At 33.4% G+C, this 14,389-nt stretch overlaps 1 protein-coding gene across 1 annotated transcript in view; it reads right to left on the bottom strand.

The window, feature by feature from the left end:
- Positions 1–1,264: 1,264 nt before the first annotated feature.
- Positions 1,265–14,389, bottom strand: part of ITGB6 (integrin subunit beta 6) — an 84,088-nt gene continuing 70,963 nt past the window's right edge. Inside the window, exons 15-16 of the mRNA XM_074303316.1 lie at positions 10,733–10,899; positions 1,265–3,809 (exon numbers count right to left, since the gene is read on the bottom strand). Coding sequence (XP_074159417.1) covers positions 3,708–3,809; positions 10,733–10,899 — 269 coding nt within the window. The 3' untranslated portion in view covers positions 1,265–3,707. The remainder of the gene's footprint in view (positions 3,810–10,732; positions 10,900–14,389) is intronic.

Genomic DNA, 14,389 nt, shown 5'->3' with positions numbered 1-14,389 from the left:
AAAACTATTAAGATTATTTTGGTAGAATTCAGATTCTGCATTTGGTGACTAAAATGCTTTTAAATGATTATTTTCCCGCATGTTTTTGTGGGTTGGTATGGAAATTTGATATTTTAATGGTATATTAAACCCAGTTTTAAATCATTAATTGTTCTCATCCAGAGAGTAACCTTTGAAAAAATTCACATTAAGTATACAATTCAGGAAGGATCAGAAGATCTAATAGCTATAAACACTGAATCTAAACAGAAACTATCATTTCTTTGTTGGCTTGTTTTACTTAATAGTATTTTTTTGGTAATTACATGTAAAGATAGGTTTTTTTTTTTTAAACATTCATCTTTGTAAGATTTTGAGCTCCAAAATTTTCTCATCAAATTCTAACAGCATAGGTGACTTGATGAGTAATTTAGAATCAACTACTTACTTGAAATGAGTCATTAATTAGTAATGCTACCTAAGAAAGATGCTTTTTGTTTTTGTTAGCACAAAGCATTGCACATAAGGTGTATATGTATATTTGCTTTTGTTTTTAAGGATACAATGGGAATCCTCTCTGGGAGGGAGAGATGGGTGTTATCACAGCTTTGCAGAGGGAAAAATTAAAGCACAAAGACAGAATAACTTGGCCAGCAGTGCCTCAGTAAGTGAGAACTCAATCCAGCTTTCTGAATTCCCAGTTCAATGACCTTTACTCTATTAAAAAACATGTGTAACACCAGGTGTTTACAATGCTTGATTATACTTGGCCTGACTTTTCTGTCCCAGTTGAATTGTCTGTGTCTGTGTTTACATGAAGTCTTAAGCTAAGAACTTCTGTGGTGACTGACTCCTTTTGTGGCTACTTGATTCCTTAGAGTTTTATTTTCCTAATCTTTAAAATGAACAATACTGAAGGAATACCATGAAAAATAATTACTTTATCATTTTAAAATGCCTTGGATTCCCAGAAATCAACTTAAAGTGATTAATGATTCTAATATCCATTATTTTATTATAGTGTTTCCTTCTAGATATCATACCATGTATACTGTACCCATTCAACAATATTGTAGCTACTTACCTTTTAAAAAAAAATAATGTATCTATTGGTAGGTCATCTATATCCATTGCTCTGGTCTTCCTGTACTTCCTGCACTTCTTTTATTTCACCCTAAGTCCCTCCTCCCCAACCCTCAGGATTTGGTAAAGCAATCAAAAAAAGATTGACCAAAGGAGAAAGCATTTTATACCAAACATGGAAAGGATTATCACTCATCAAAGGTTCATTGTTTAAATTACCATGTTTATTTAGGTCAACACAAAAACACAATAAAATTGCTACAACAATAAAAACTATTTTCATGTAACTTAACTCTTCAGTGAACAGAAGTACTTCTTTTAATGTTTTGGCTTTTTCAAGGACCAGCCTTGGGACAAAACAATATTTGGAAATAGCAAAAAGATTTTATTCTATTCTCCCCAACACAAATACACAAATACACATGCACATCCACACACATCCACACACAGATAAACACATACACTCCTCAAAGTTTTCTAAAGTACCTTTCCAGTAATGAATGCAAAAATATCTTTAAAATAGTAAGTCACATGTAAATATTGATGTGTAATCAGTAATATAACTCACATACAGACTAAACCAGGTTTTCCCCAGATGCTAAGTCAATCTTTAAGTCAGGAAACTAGACATTGAATGAATAAGGGAAAAGGCATTAATTAAGTGCTTACTATGTGCTTACAGAGAAGTACATCAATTTTCTCAGATTACTGTTTCATAAGGCTCCAGTAATTTTGTAATGGATTCAGTAATGTAGCATAGGAAGAAGTCACTATGTAACATAACAAGATGTATCAAAGGAACAAGAAACCCATAACTAGTTAGCAGTTGATATTCCAGTGACTAATTATTTTTTCTGTTTCTTCAGGTGAGCAACTTTCTCTACTAATACACAATTAGAACTGTCATCTTCATTTTCTCTCACAATATCCCTCCCCACATCCAATCAATGGCTAAATCCTGTCAATTCTACTATGCAAGCATCTCTCTTATATATGCCTAATTCTCTCTTCCCACACTGCCACCACAGAAGTGCAGGCCCTAATCACATTGGTAATTTATTGCCTTAGTTGCCTGGGGCACTGAGACAAATTCTAACACATCCAGGGTCAGGAAGTCTCAATAACCTGTTCTATTAGATAATGGACAAACTATTAACCTAGTAAACTGCTTTACTTTATGGTTAAAATCCTGGTAATTAACATTGCACAAGAGGTGCCTACAGTAGCTTCTCTGCATTTCAGTGGGATTTGGCTCTAATGCTATTTCATTATTCTCCTATACATTTTCATATATTCTACTTTTCACTCAACTGAAATAATTTATCATTGTCTTAGGAAAACTATAGAGATCTTCACATCTGGGAATAATCCATAGATATCTCTGAATAGCCAAATATATTTCTCAGATGCAAAATAAAAATAAAAAGTTTTGAATAGCTTATTTTCATCACCAGATCTACCAGATCACATTTATAGATTAAGACAGATGTGATAAGTCAACTGATAAAGAAAAACTAATTTATGAAGGATTATGTTTAATTAAAAACCACTTTGGATTTTATCCTGTAAAACTCATGCCCTCTTTTTTATATTATTAGAGCTCTCTGCCAGTTATCTGACACTCTTAAGGTAAGTAATTTTTCTTTCTCCACCTTCCGCCCCACAAAGATTTAGGAGTATAGAGAAAACCTGAGGTGTACAGAAGGTGAGGATTTTGTAGTCTTTAATAGTTTAATATGCTAACTAAACACTAGAGCCCTTTTATTTCTCCCTCTGTCTCTGTTTTTATCTTTGTTTCTCTTTCTCTCTGTTAACCTCTACCTTAATCTTACTTTCTAGTGACTTCTTAATTTTGTAAATTATATGTCTACCCTTTTTTATGGATAAAATGAATTAAAAATCTTGCTTGTGGTAGCATAGACATAAGGGGATATAGTTTGAATGCAAACTATCAAGGATTTAATGGGGAGTAAAACTCATGCTCTCTATCTGTTGAGGCTGTTCCTAGTTCCTTCTTGTACTCACCAAAAAAAGGACTGGATTGTTGTAAAATCCTAACCCTTTAAATCCAAATTATTTTGGTTGATTTCATCTGCAATCTTATAGCTTTTGATATTTTGAGAATAATTCCTTCTTAATATACAATCAATTGCCACTGGAATTATAACCCAATCTCTCCATTTACAAGTGCCTTTCTTTGGTCTTCCTCGAAGAATGAAGACACTATTTAGAAATATGTATCTGTGTTGAGTGAATATGTATTTGCAAGGTTCTGTGATTTTGCTAAAACAAAAGAATATTTCTAAAACAAATGAAATTCTAATTCTTCATATTTTTTCACATGCAAATTAGATCCACAGATACTTCATCCTGAGATTTCCCCCTCCCCCCAGGCATAAATGCAATAGGTTTTGCATTCATTAATATGATCCCCAAAGTCAAGTCTTTGTTGTTGATACTCCTTTTCTTAATTATTTTGAACCTGGCAGGCATCAGTGGCTAACCTTCTCTCAAGTAAGGCTGATCTTGAAATGACCTATTACTATTTTGAGCAAACCTCAATTTATAGCAACAAAGAAATAAAAATTAAACCGTGCAGTTGACATTTTCTATCAGTGAAACAGACTTTTCGAATGCATGAACTGCTAATGGAAATCTGCAGTAATGTCTATCTTTTGTTTTTCCTGGTGTTTATATGTTACATTTTTAAATGTACTTGTAGAACCTCGGTACAGTGGGTTGGTTCCCTGAAAAAGAAAAGAAAAAAAAAAAAAAAAAAAAGAAAGTTTCCATTAGAGACACATAAATTTTGCTAAGACTCTATTTTGGTGTCTTTAAATAATTTCACTAAGTTTAAAATGTTCTCATAAGAAAAAAAGCCTTTTTTGAGATCATTTGGATCATTTTGATGTCTTACGTTGTACTTGTATTTCTCAAATAGACTTTTATTGTTAATAAGTCAGAAAAAACCTGAAATATTCTGATGGACAGTTTAGGAAATCTAAATTTTCTTGGAACTGATTGTTAGAAAACATCTTGTATCCTTGAAATATCATTAGACTTTTAAAAATATACATAGAATGAATCTACAGAGTGCTTTAATGATGCTAAACTATTCCTTTTCCAAAAATTCACCTTTTCCACATTATAGCAGCATTTTCTTGGTGATTCTATATGTGTATTATGGAACACAACAATCTTCAGAGAATCCAAAAGACAAGTAACTTAAAGGACAATGGAAATAGGCATGAAGAATATGAGGAAATAGGACATAGTAAATTACTAATCATGACTTGAATGAAAAAAAAAAGCATGAAAACCCATCATCAAAGAGATGCATGATTAGAGGAAGGAAGTACAAAGATTATATAGTAAAAAGGAGGAATAATAGAAAGTCCACATGATACATTGGGATCCACAAAAAACCAAAATGACTTAGAAGATTTCTAGCTTGATGGGACATTAAGAAATGATTTATGAAAGATCATTTTGTTGTTGCATCTCAGCTTTGGAGCCTGCATTGAGTGCCCAATCATCTGCAAACAACAACAACAACAAATTATGCACCAACATTCTCTCCATTTTAATTTTGGCTTGTAGCCTTTTTAAGTGGAAGAATTTACCATCAGTCCCCTGAATTCAGGAGAATCTGAGTTCAAATCTGGCCTCAGACACTTAACACTTCCTAGCTGTGTAACCCTGGGCAAGTCACTTAACCCCAGCCCCAGGGGGAAAAAATGCTTTGGATTGTTACTATCAGCATAAAACCGAATTTCTTCTTGGGATGAAAATGTGCTAATTTTCCATTTCAATTGATTTAGGAATATACTGAAGATCACCTGACAAGACAAGATGCCAGATACTGAAGTTCTTTCTCAAAATTAAACTGCTAAGTATTTTTACTTTATTTCAGAGACCATAATTCTGTTGGGCTGGCTATATTGTTCAAATACTTCAGATCCTTCACAATCTGATTCTAACCTCAATTAATATAATTCAATTCCTTTTTATAAACTTCATATCCTATTTAACTGTTCCCACAGATAATTCTGCCTCCCTTTTCCTCCCATTTCTAAAAATCCAGACAGGTCATCTTCCATGCCAACAAACTACTCCCTCTAAATCTCTGGCTATTGAAACATCTTCCATCAAGCCTCATCTCATTGGAATTTACTCCCTGAAACCTCCTGATCCTCCTCTCAAACTCTTACTTACATCTGGAATTGGAAAATTAGGAAGCATATATATTTTGGAACATTTAGATCAAATTACTACTGGAGTGGGGGTGGGTGGGTGGAAAATGACTGGCTTTCCTTTTGAGAGCTTTGTTTATTTTGAAGAAATGACTTTTAAAAATTATTAAGTGCTTAATACTTGCAAAGCACTATGAATATTTATCTCTCATAAATCTCTTTATCCATATATATATGTATATATATATATATATATTAATCTAAAGATATTTATATAAAAACAGGTAATATAGTCTCTTTCCCACCTAATTCCTTCCCAACCACATGAAATTTACCTCCTGGGTGGGAGACAGAAAGAGTAGTAAGACATGTATCTAAATAAAATAAGTTTAGTTATTTAGATAAAGCACATTCAACAGTGATAAAATTACATTTTGGACACATAAACATTTAGGAAAGAAATATATGTATATGAAAATGAGTCAGAGAATGAGAGATCTGAGGCTAATTGTTATATAACCCTGATCACAGATTTTGAATTAGAAAGGATCATAGATGACATTTAATCCAGTTATTTGATTCAACAGATATATTCTAGAAAGATTAAATAATAAGTAGAAAGGGGAAAAGTAGGGACTAGAGTCCAGCTTCTTTGATTCAGACTTGGAATTCATCATTAGATTCTTTATCTCCAAATTCAGTATACTTCTACTATATTGTGTTTCTACTGGTACTCAAACAATATTTATTTCAGTTTGTTTATCTGTAAAAGCATACTACTACTATTCTTTTGAGGTATGATAAAAGTGTTTCCTAAACCTTAATGATCCATATAAATAAATTATTTTAAGCTCATATGTGCATACTGCCCTCTTCAGTTCCTTATAAGTAATTATTTTCCTCCTCACAATAAGCTTTCCATTTGAAATACCACTTCCTGGAATTTTCCCACTTTATGAAAAATCAGTAGCCTAATCTTTTTTTTTTTTCCTCTTTCTCCTTCCTTCCTTCCTTCTTTCCTTCCTTCCTTCCTTCCTTCCTTCCTTCCTTCCTTCCTTCCTTCCTTCCTTCCTTCCTTCCTTCCTTCCTTCCTTCCTTCCTTCCTTCCTTCCTTCCTTCCTTCCTCCCTCCCTCCCTCCCTCCCTCCCTCCCTCTGAAGGTGACTCTAAGTTCATCTCTCTTAGTCAAATAGTGGTGAAAAATGGCTATAAAGGATCAAAGGCACATCCTTTAGTTTGCATATCTTATTGTTGCTGTTGTTAAGTCATTTAGTTGGCTTCTGATTCTTTGTGACTCCATGGGGTTTTTTTGACAAAAATATTAAAGTGGTTTGCCATTTCTTCCCCAGTGGATTAAGGTGAACAGAAGTTAAATGGTTTGCCCAGGGTCAAACACCTAATAAGTATTTGAATTCATATTTAAATTCAAGTGTTTCTAACTTCAGCATTCAATCCCCTGAGCCATCTAGCTGCCTTTAGCAGGTATGGAAAAATGCAATTAACAAGGCTTTTGTTTTTGTTTTTGTTTTGTTGTTGTTATCGTTTAGAAATGGTGAGGGGAACCTGATAAAAAGGAAAACTCTTTGCCAAGACCCACTGATCTTTTAATGATTGCCAAACTACAAAAAGCAGGCTTGATTTGCTTAGTGAAGCAGAAATCAATTCATGACTACAAGAAATGTCAAACGGAACATTTTTTCATCTCTCAGGTTAATGACTTGACAACTTTGAAAAAAATTCTAATCAAAAACAAATTTAACCTCCTTCTCTTCATTTTTAAAATATGGAAACTAATTCATAACCATGCAAAAATTATAATCATGTCAAAGTAGTAAATTCCAGTCCTGTTTCTTATATTGTGTTAAATATACTTTCCTTTTTCTTCAGTTTACTTTCTAAAGCTTTGAGGGCAAGCACCCTTGGCTTTAGAGGCCAATAATAGGATTCTCACTCTCTTCCTTTGGGCTACTGAGTGCCATCTTAATATCAGATTAATTTCAAGTTTTGGCGAAGAAACTGGTCTTTGGTAAAATTTGAATTGACTCAAGAACCTCCAAATGGAGGCCCTGGAGACGAACTTCTGCCAGTAGGACATCTATATTAGTGAATCTTGAAACGAAATATGTGAAATAAATTTGTTTTGCATCTGAGCTAAGTAATCATTATTTAGTCAGGGCATGAACATTAAGCATTTGTTATTCAAAGAAACTCAGTTTGGCAAGGAAATAATATTTTTCATTTCATTTATGCTTCATAATATGTGTAGTCCCATTCTGGATGAAGAAGCAGCATAAAATCCAGCATTTGAATTTCAATCATGTCTTATATTCTGAGTAAGAACAATTCATGATTTAGAGAAAATTAACTGTCAATTAAAATATTATTTAAAAGATATAAATCTTTTGTTGGCACTCATCTTTTTAAAAAATGAAAACATAAAACATACTGATTAGGACACATACATCATATAATTGCCCAAATGTCTTTCTGCAACACACAGGCTTATTATTTAACTATTTAAATACCAATCAAACCAATCAAAGGCTGTGCATGCAAGTACACACAGCAGGCTTGGGCCTTTATGTTCCTCAAACACCCTCCCCATGGGAGCGTCAGTATTGACAGTTCCTAAGTCTGAGCACAAGCTATCTGTAATGATTCTCTTGGGGTCTCTACCCATTACATGAGACATGATGGTATAAGACCCTTCCTGTAATTATGTTGATGTCTTCTGCATATACCTATGTACTCCAAGAATATAGCCTTAAATTTTTTATTTGGAGGTAAACAAAGGCTACTTTGTTCCTTTCATCTCTGTCTCCCTAGGAAGAAATAAACAGATATAGGATTAAAGGCCAGTAGGGTCAAAGGAAGCTTGAAGTACTAGATAAAAAAGAGGAGAGGAAGGGGAAAGTTTTACTTTGTAGAAATTCAGGGCATTTCTGGGGGAAGGACTGTTTCTAAAACTCAGCTTATATCCAGAAAAGGAAAGGGTAGTTTACTTAGAGAACTAGACAAAAAGATCCAGAATAGACAGGACTTGGGAGCTGTTAAGAGTATTCTTACCAAGGGAATAGTCTTCTAAGTTGGACAAGTTTGAATTCTGTATCTAAGTAACATATCTGTAATTGCCAGGTGTATAGACTTTTTATTCTATATATTTGTTGGAAGCAGTATATCAGAGAGGATGGAATGCATCTGAACAAAAAAGAAATTTAATGCCTTTTTTCTTTTATCTTTTAAAATTGTATTTTAAAGAGAATTTGCATTTAGAGAGTAGGAAAACTCTCTAAAACTGTTAAATTTCATAACATTTATAATTTGGAATGGTAGATAAAATCCCTTCCCTCACTAGGAATTCCCCACACTGAGGAAATCACAAGTTTGGATCAAAAAACAAAACAAAACAAAACACCATCACTACAAATCCTTTTTAAAAACAACAAATAACTAGAGATAATGTATTTGTTATTGTTGGGGTCAAAAAGTAAGTAGGTGAGAAGGAAGGCCAACTCGGGGCTGGGATAACATGGATTCAAGGCCTACTTCTAAGATCTGGCTGTGTGATTTTGGTCAAAACATTCAACCTCTCAAAAACTCTAGGTTTTTGGAGTTTTCTTAAATACTTTAAGTTGCAGAGCCCTTGTTGATCTACATTAGTAGAGGGAGTTTCCTTTGTGACTTAAATCACAGGAATGGTTAAAAAAAAAAGATGGAGCAGGTGGATATGATTTGCACTGTTTTTGTAGGAGTGATAAAGGATTGATTCATATTCTCTCATATGCTTCGTCTTGTGACCTGCCAGGTGCTCATGAGGCAGTTGGTTCAAGCTGGAATCAAGCATTAGGTTATGAAGTCAATTGGATATTAATTGGCCCAAAGAAACTATGTTGATCTCATGAACATGGTATTTTAACCAACTAGGTTCCCTATTGTGGTTATGTCTATATGTTTAAATGAACAAAGTAAACCTATTTGCCATTTCCACACTGTAATCAATAACCACATTCTTCCCTACTATGGACATTTTTACTTGGAGTAAAAAATACTGGACAAATTATGTTATCCTATATTATACTTACATTGATTTGAAATGATTACTTAAAATAGTCATGCCTTAAATGTCCTTTCTCCCTATATATTTATCTAATAAAGGAAATCCCATTCTCTTGAGGTATTAAAGACATTTTGTTGTTCTTTTATTATTCAATCATTTTTCAATCACATCTGACACTTTGTGACCTCATTTGGGGAAAAATTACTGGCATGGTTTCCATTTTCTTCTCCAGCTTATCACAGATGAGAAAACTGAGACAAACAGGGTAAAGTGACTTGCCTAGTATCACAGACCAGTAAATGTCTGAGCATAGACATAAAATCAGGAAGATGAATGTTTTTGACTCTAGGTCTGTCACTCTATCTATCCACTGTGCCACCATTAAAGACATTATAGTAAACCAAAAAGTATCAGTGAGAAAGAAATATGGATATTTCCACATTTCCATTAATCCAATTAGAATAGACTAAACTGTATACTTTGATATTTCTCCCAATAATATTATTGTAGGGTTTTTTTGTAATATAAATTAATTGCTATTAGATAGATAGAATTGGTATTCATGATAGGAATAGAAAATTAAATCCATGAAATTGTTTCCATGGGTCTCTAGAGATCTAATTATCTTCTATAAGGAAAAAGTAAAAGAAATAAGCCAAAATTGAGTTCCGTTAGGTGCTTTTCTGCTGGGAAGTATAGCAACTTAAATATCATATGTACTTTTTTCAAAGTTGATATGTTTTCAGGTAGGTATTTACAATATGTTATTCATAATAACCAGCTCATTGATATCTAAGCGATTTTTTAAAAAAATCACATTTTATTTTCACCATATTATGAGAAATAAGGAGGCATTTCCATGGAGAATGGTGTAAATTGTCATCTTATTTACACATATGATTTCTCTTGCTATGATATTGTCTCTTTTGTGAAAACATTTAGAAATGGCTTTTGTGCTACATCAAATGGAGCTCTGAGTCCTGAAATAATTAACCCCTTGGTGATTCAAAGATTCCTGCATGAAGCAAGGCCTCCATTTCCCTAAGGATTTCCTGAGACACACAGAAAGGTAGAAGTCTCCCATCTCCCAAGAAAATAAACATAAAACTTTGGAAGCCAGATAATCATGGGTTAGCCACTCAAGAGGATGGTATTTCCTGTTCTCCACACAGTAGTTCAACAACTAAGACAGATATCCATTGGAATTTCTTTTGTTGGTGCATTAGTGACAGCTGGTTGGAAAGTAATAAGGGACTGTGCCTTTCTGTTGTAAGAAACAACAGGGTTCTGGGCTCTGGATAGAAAAGTTTTTCCTCTGTTCCCATTTCCCACAGGTCTTCTTTTATTGACAAGGTAGATAAAGGGACACTGTCAACATGTTCTCAATTAACTGTCAGCAGGTTCTATGACAAGTCACCTACCGTTTGCCATTTGGCTTTTGATCTTTCAGCTTCAAATTTGGCAACTTCTTTACGATCATGAAATGATACTAGCAGCTTCCATATGCAAAGCAGGACCACCCCAATAAGAAGAATGGCAAGAGATACTCCCAACATGATCATCGGAATGTTGGGAAGCTCGGGACAATCTGTGGAAACAAAGCAAGTCATGTTTAGAATGTGGATAGTAAATTTCTTCACTTACAGAAGATAAGGATTTCCACTGAGGTTTTCCAATTGTATTTTTCATAAGGTAAAGGGGAAAATAATGAGGCTCCACCCTTTTGTCTTAGTTTAAAGATTTTTTTAATGGGCAGTTAATTTTGGGAAGTATATATCTCCATCTTCAAAATTATATCCTTAAATTGGAGATAAAGGAATATTATGCTTGTTGAACAATTTGAACATTTCCTTGATGGCTAACTCAATATTACATAAGAGTTTCCAATTGCCTATATACAATGCATATAGAAAATTAGTAGTGACTATAATGTAGATCATAGGCTAAAATATAAAGATATAATCATAAGGATAAATAAACAACTAAATTTTTGTTTTTCATTCATTCTTGACTTTCCTTTACCATATGAAAATCTAGGATCATAGATTTAGAGCTAGATAGAAACGTAGGATATATTTCATCCAACTCCTTCACCTGATAATTAATTTCAAGGTTACAACAAAAATTCAATCAGGACAATTCCTCTAAATATTTTGTTCTGCAACTATTATTATCTTAGAGCTAAGAGTAACTATTCCCTTACTTAAAAAAAAAAAAGGGTCAAGATTGGTGAAGTGAATCCCTAAAAGACATTTAGCAAGGGTAAGGTCTCAATTGTTCTGCTGCTTAATCCAGTGCTACTTCCATTGGAAAGCAAAGAGAAGGTACTATCTTTCAATTCTGTTTCTCCAAAACAGAGTGCCATGTGTATGAATGTACTCTGTAAATATTACTGTGGCTTTACTAATGATGTCAAAGGTAATTTTAAATTCATATAGCCTTTTCCCTCTGTTATTCAACTAATAGCAATGGCAGAATAAGCAATAATTCTTACAGTATGCCTTGGAGATATAATATATTTCTTAATGAAACATTATAATTAAACTCTTTTCATTTTATGAAAATAAGATGAGAAATAGCCATGAAAAAAAGATCTACAGAACTCTGAAAAAAAAAGATCAACATATTTAAGAAGAAATTCAGTCATGCTTATTCAAATTTCTTGATCAACTCCATTGAACAACCATTTATTAATGGAATGGAAAAAATTATTAAATGCTTGCTCATGTGTCAAATGCTGTACAAAGTGCTTGGATACAAACAGAAAAGTGAGACAGTCCATGCCCTCAAGAAGATCATATTCTAATTGCTTAAGACAACACATACAGGATATTTCAAATAGAAGAACAATTTATATTATTTTAAAAATGAACAATATTGAAAGACTTCAGAATTATGATCAATACAAGAATCAATCATGGTTCTAGAGGATGTATGATGAAGAATGTTGCCCAATTGGGACAGAGAGATAGGCTAAATTAGATGAAATCACGGAATAAGATAAATATTTTTAGATATGGCCATATTGGCTAATGTGGAAATTTGTTTCATTTGACTACGCATATTTGTTATAAAGATTTTGGTTTTCTTTTTTCTTTCCACTCATGGGAGTGATATTGGGAAGGAAAGGGAACAAATGATTTTTATGAAAGAAAAATAAAAAGATTCAGCTTCATTGATGGAAAGACCAGGTAATACTTAAAATCTGGCAGGTAAAACCTTGACTTGGAGATCTTGTAGATCAATGACAGAGTAGATGATCTCCAGCTAATGATGTCAGGAATGGAACCACATTTTGGAATGGAACCACATTTTGGGATGGAGTAGGGTCCTTAGTTAAACTCAGGCAGAGATTGGGATGGGGTATTGGTGATTTAAAAAAATCCAAAATTTCTATATTTCCTGCTCTCAGAGTTCATAGTTGGAAAAATGAAATGTATATACCCAATGACTACAGTTCAATGAAAGGTATGATGATCCTAGTGGAGTTTTCAGTGGAGAAAGAAAACAATATTGTATGATGATCAACAATGATTGACTTAGCTCTTCTCAGCAATACAATGACCCAAGACAATTCCAAAAGATTCATGATGAAAAATTCTATCCACATCCAAAGAAATAATTATAGTGTCTAATGCTTATAGAAGAATATTATTTTCATTTTTTGTGGCTTTTCCTTTTTGTTCTGTTTCTTTTTTTCACAAGACTAATGTGGGAATGTGTCTAATTGATTGGGCATGTATAACCTACATCAGTTTGGGGAGGTTGCTAGAAGAGAGGAAGGGAAAAAGAAATTGAAACTCAAAATCTTAAAAAAATTGTTAAAATTTATTTTTATATGAAATTGAAAAAAATAAAACATTATTTAACAAAGCCAAAAACTAAATAAGAGATAGTTTGTTGCTTAAAAAAAAGAAGAAAATTATTTTGAGATGGATAAGCAAAGGCAAAGAGACAGCACATAGAAGATGAGAATGGGGCCAGAAAAGAGTCCAAACTGGATGTAAAGTAGGAATTTAATGAGCAGTGTTATACATATAAGAGGAATATGTCATGTTGCTTATATAAAAAAGGATTCAGAGAAGTTCTGAATCTGGGTGGGCCTAATGACCCCCTAACAGCATGATGCCTGTTCTATATGCTTTTGTACTCCAGACAGAAGATTCATGTTGCCAATAAATGCCTTTTAAGGGGATTATAAAGAATTAAGTAAGGGACCTAATGAAAAGATTTGAGTATGTATTGAAGATCTGAAGATTGCATTCCAGCTAAAATAATGAAATGGGGTTGTATTTAATAGGTTAGTGACACCACATTGAAGCATGCAGCAGGTCTGTGTGCCATTGAGAACATGTGTGTGCGCTGCTCCAACCCTACAGTTCTATCTTAGTAATGACTGGGGAGGAAGACACCATAGCAATAAAAACCTATAGTAATGAAAACCCTGTACTTAAACACCTGCCGTCAGAATAGGAATTAGGAAAGCTCCTCAGGACAGGAAAATGGGCTATGGTAGCAGAGATAATTATTCTGAATCATGTAAAGTCAAAGGCAATCATGTTTACATATTAAGAAAATATTTTAGTCTAAACATGGTTGAAGGAAAGAGATAGAGATACCATCGAGTCAACAAGCATCTACTAAGTGCCTACAGTGCTCCAGCCACTGTGCTTGAGTATTAGGATACAAAGAAAAGCAAAAACCAAACTGAATAACAAAAACCCCAGAATAAAATAGTTCCTGCTTTCAAGGAGCTCTCCATCACAAATAGACATTAGACACCGAGATACACATAAAGACAGAGTGACAAAGACAGAAAGAATGCATGGGTAAAATATTCATTTCTATTTTTTAAATTTCCTTTTGCTTCCCTGAAATTATGATTTAAGACAGAGTACAGGGGAAAGAGCAATGAATTAGCAGGCCTAGGTTCTGGTCCTGGCTTTTAAAATAACTACTTATAAGATTTTGGGGTGTTCCTTCACCCTTCTAGCTTCTACTTTCCTTATATGGACTATAAATTTATAGATTGTTATGGTTGGAAGATACTTGGAGAATATCCAGTTGAACTATACCAT

Source organism: Sminthopsis crassicaudata, chromosome 3 (genome assembly GCF_048593235.1).
Source record: "Sminthopsis crassicaudata isolate SCR6 chromosome 3, ASM4859323v1, whole genome shotgun sequence".
In the NCBI taxonomy this organism is placed as follows: Eukaryota; Metazoa; Chordata; class Mammalia; order Dasyuromorphia; family Dasyuridae; genus Sminthopsis; species Sminthopsis crassicaudata.
Note: the sequence above shows the minus strand (reverse complement) of the source record. Positions and strands in the feature narration are given on the sequence as shown.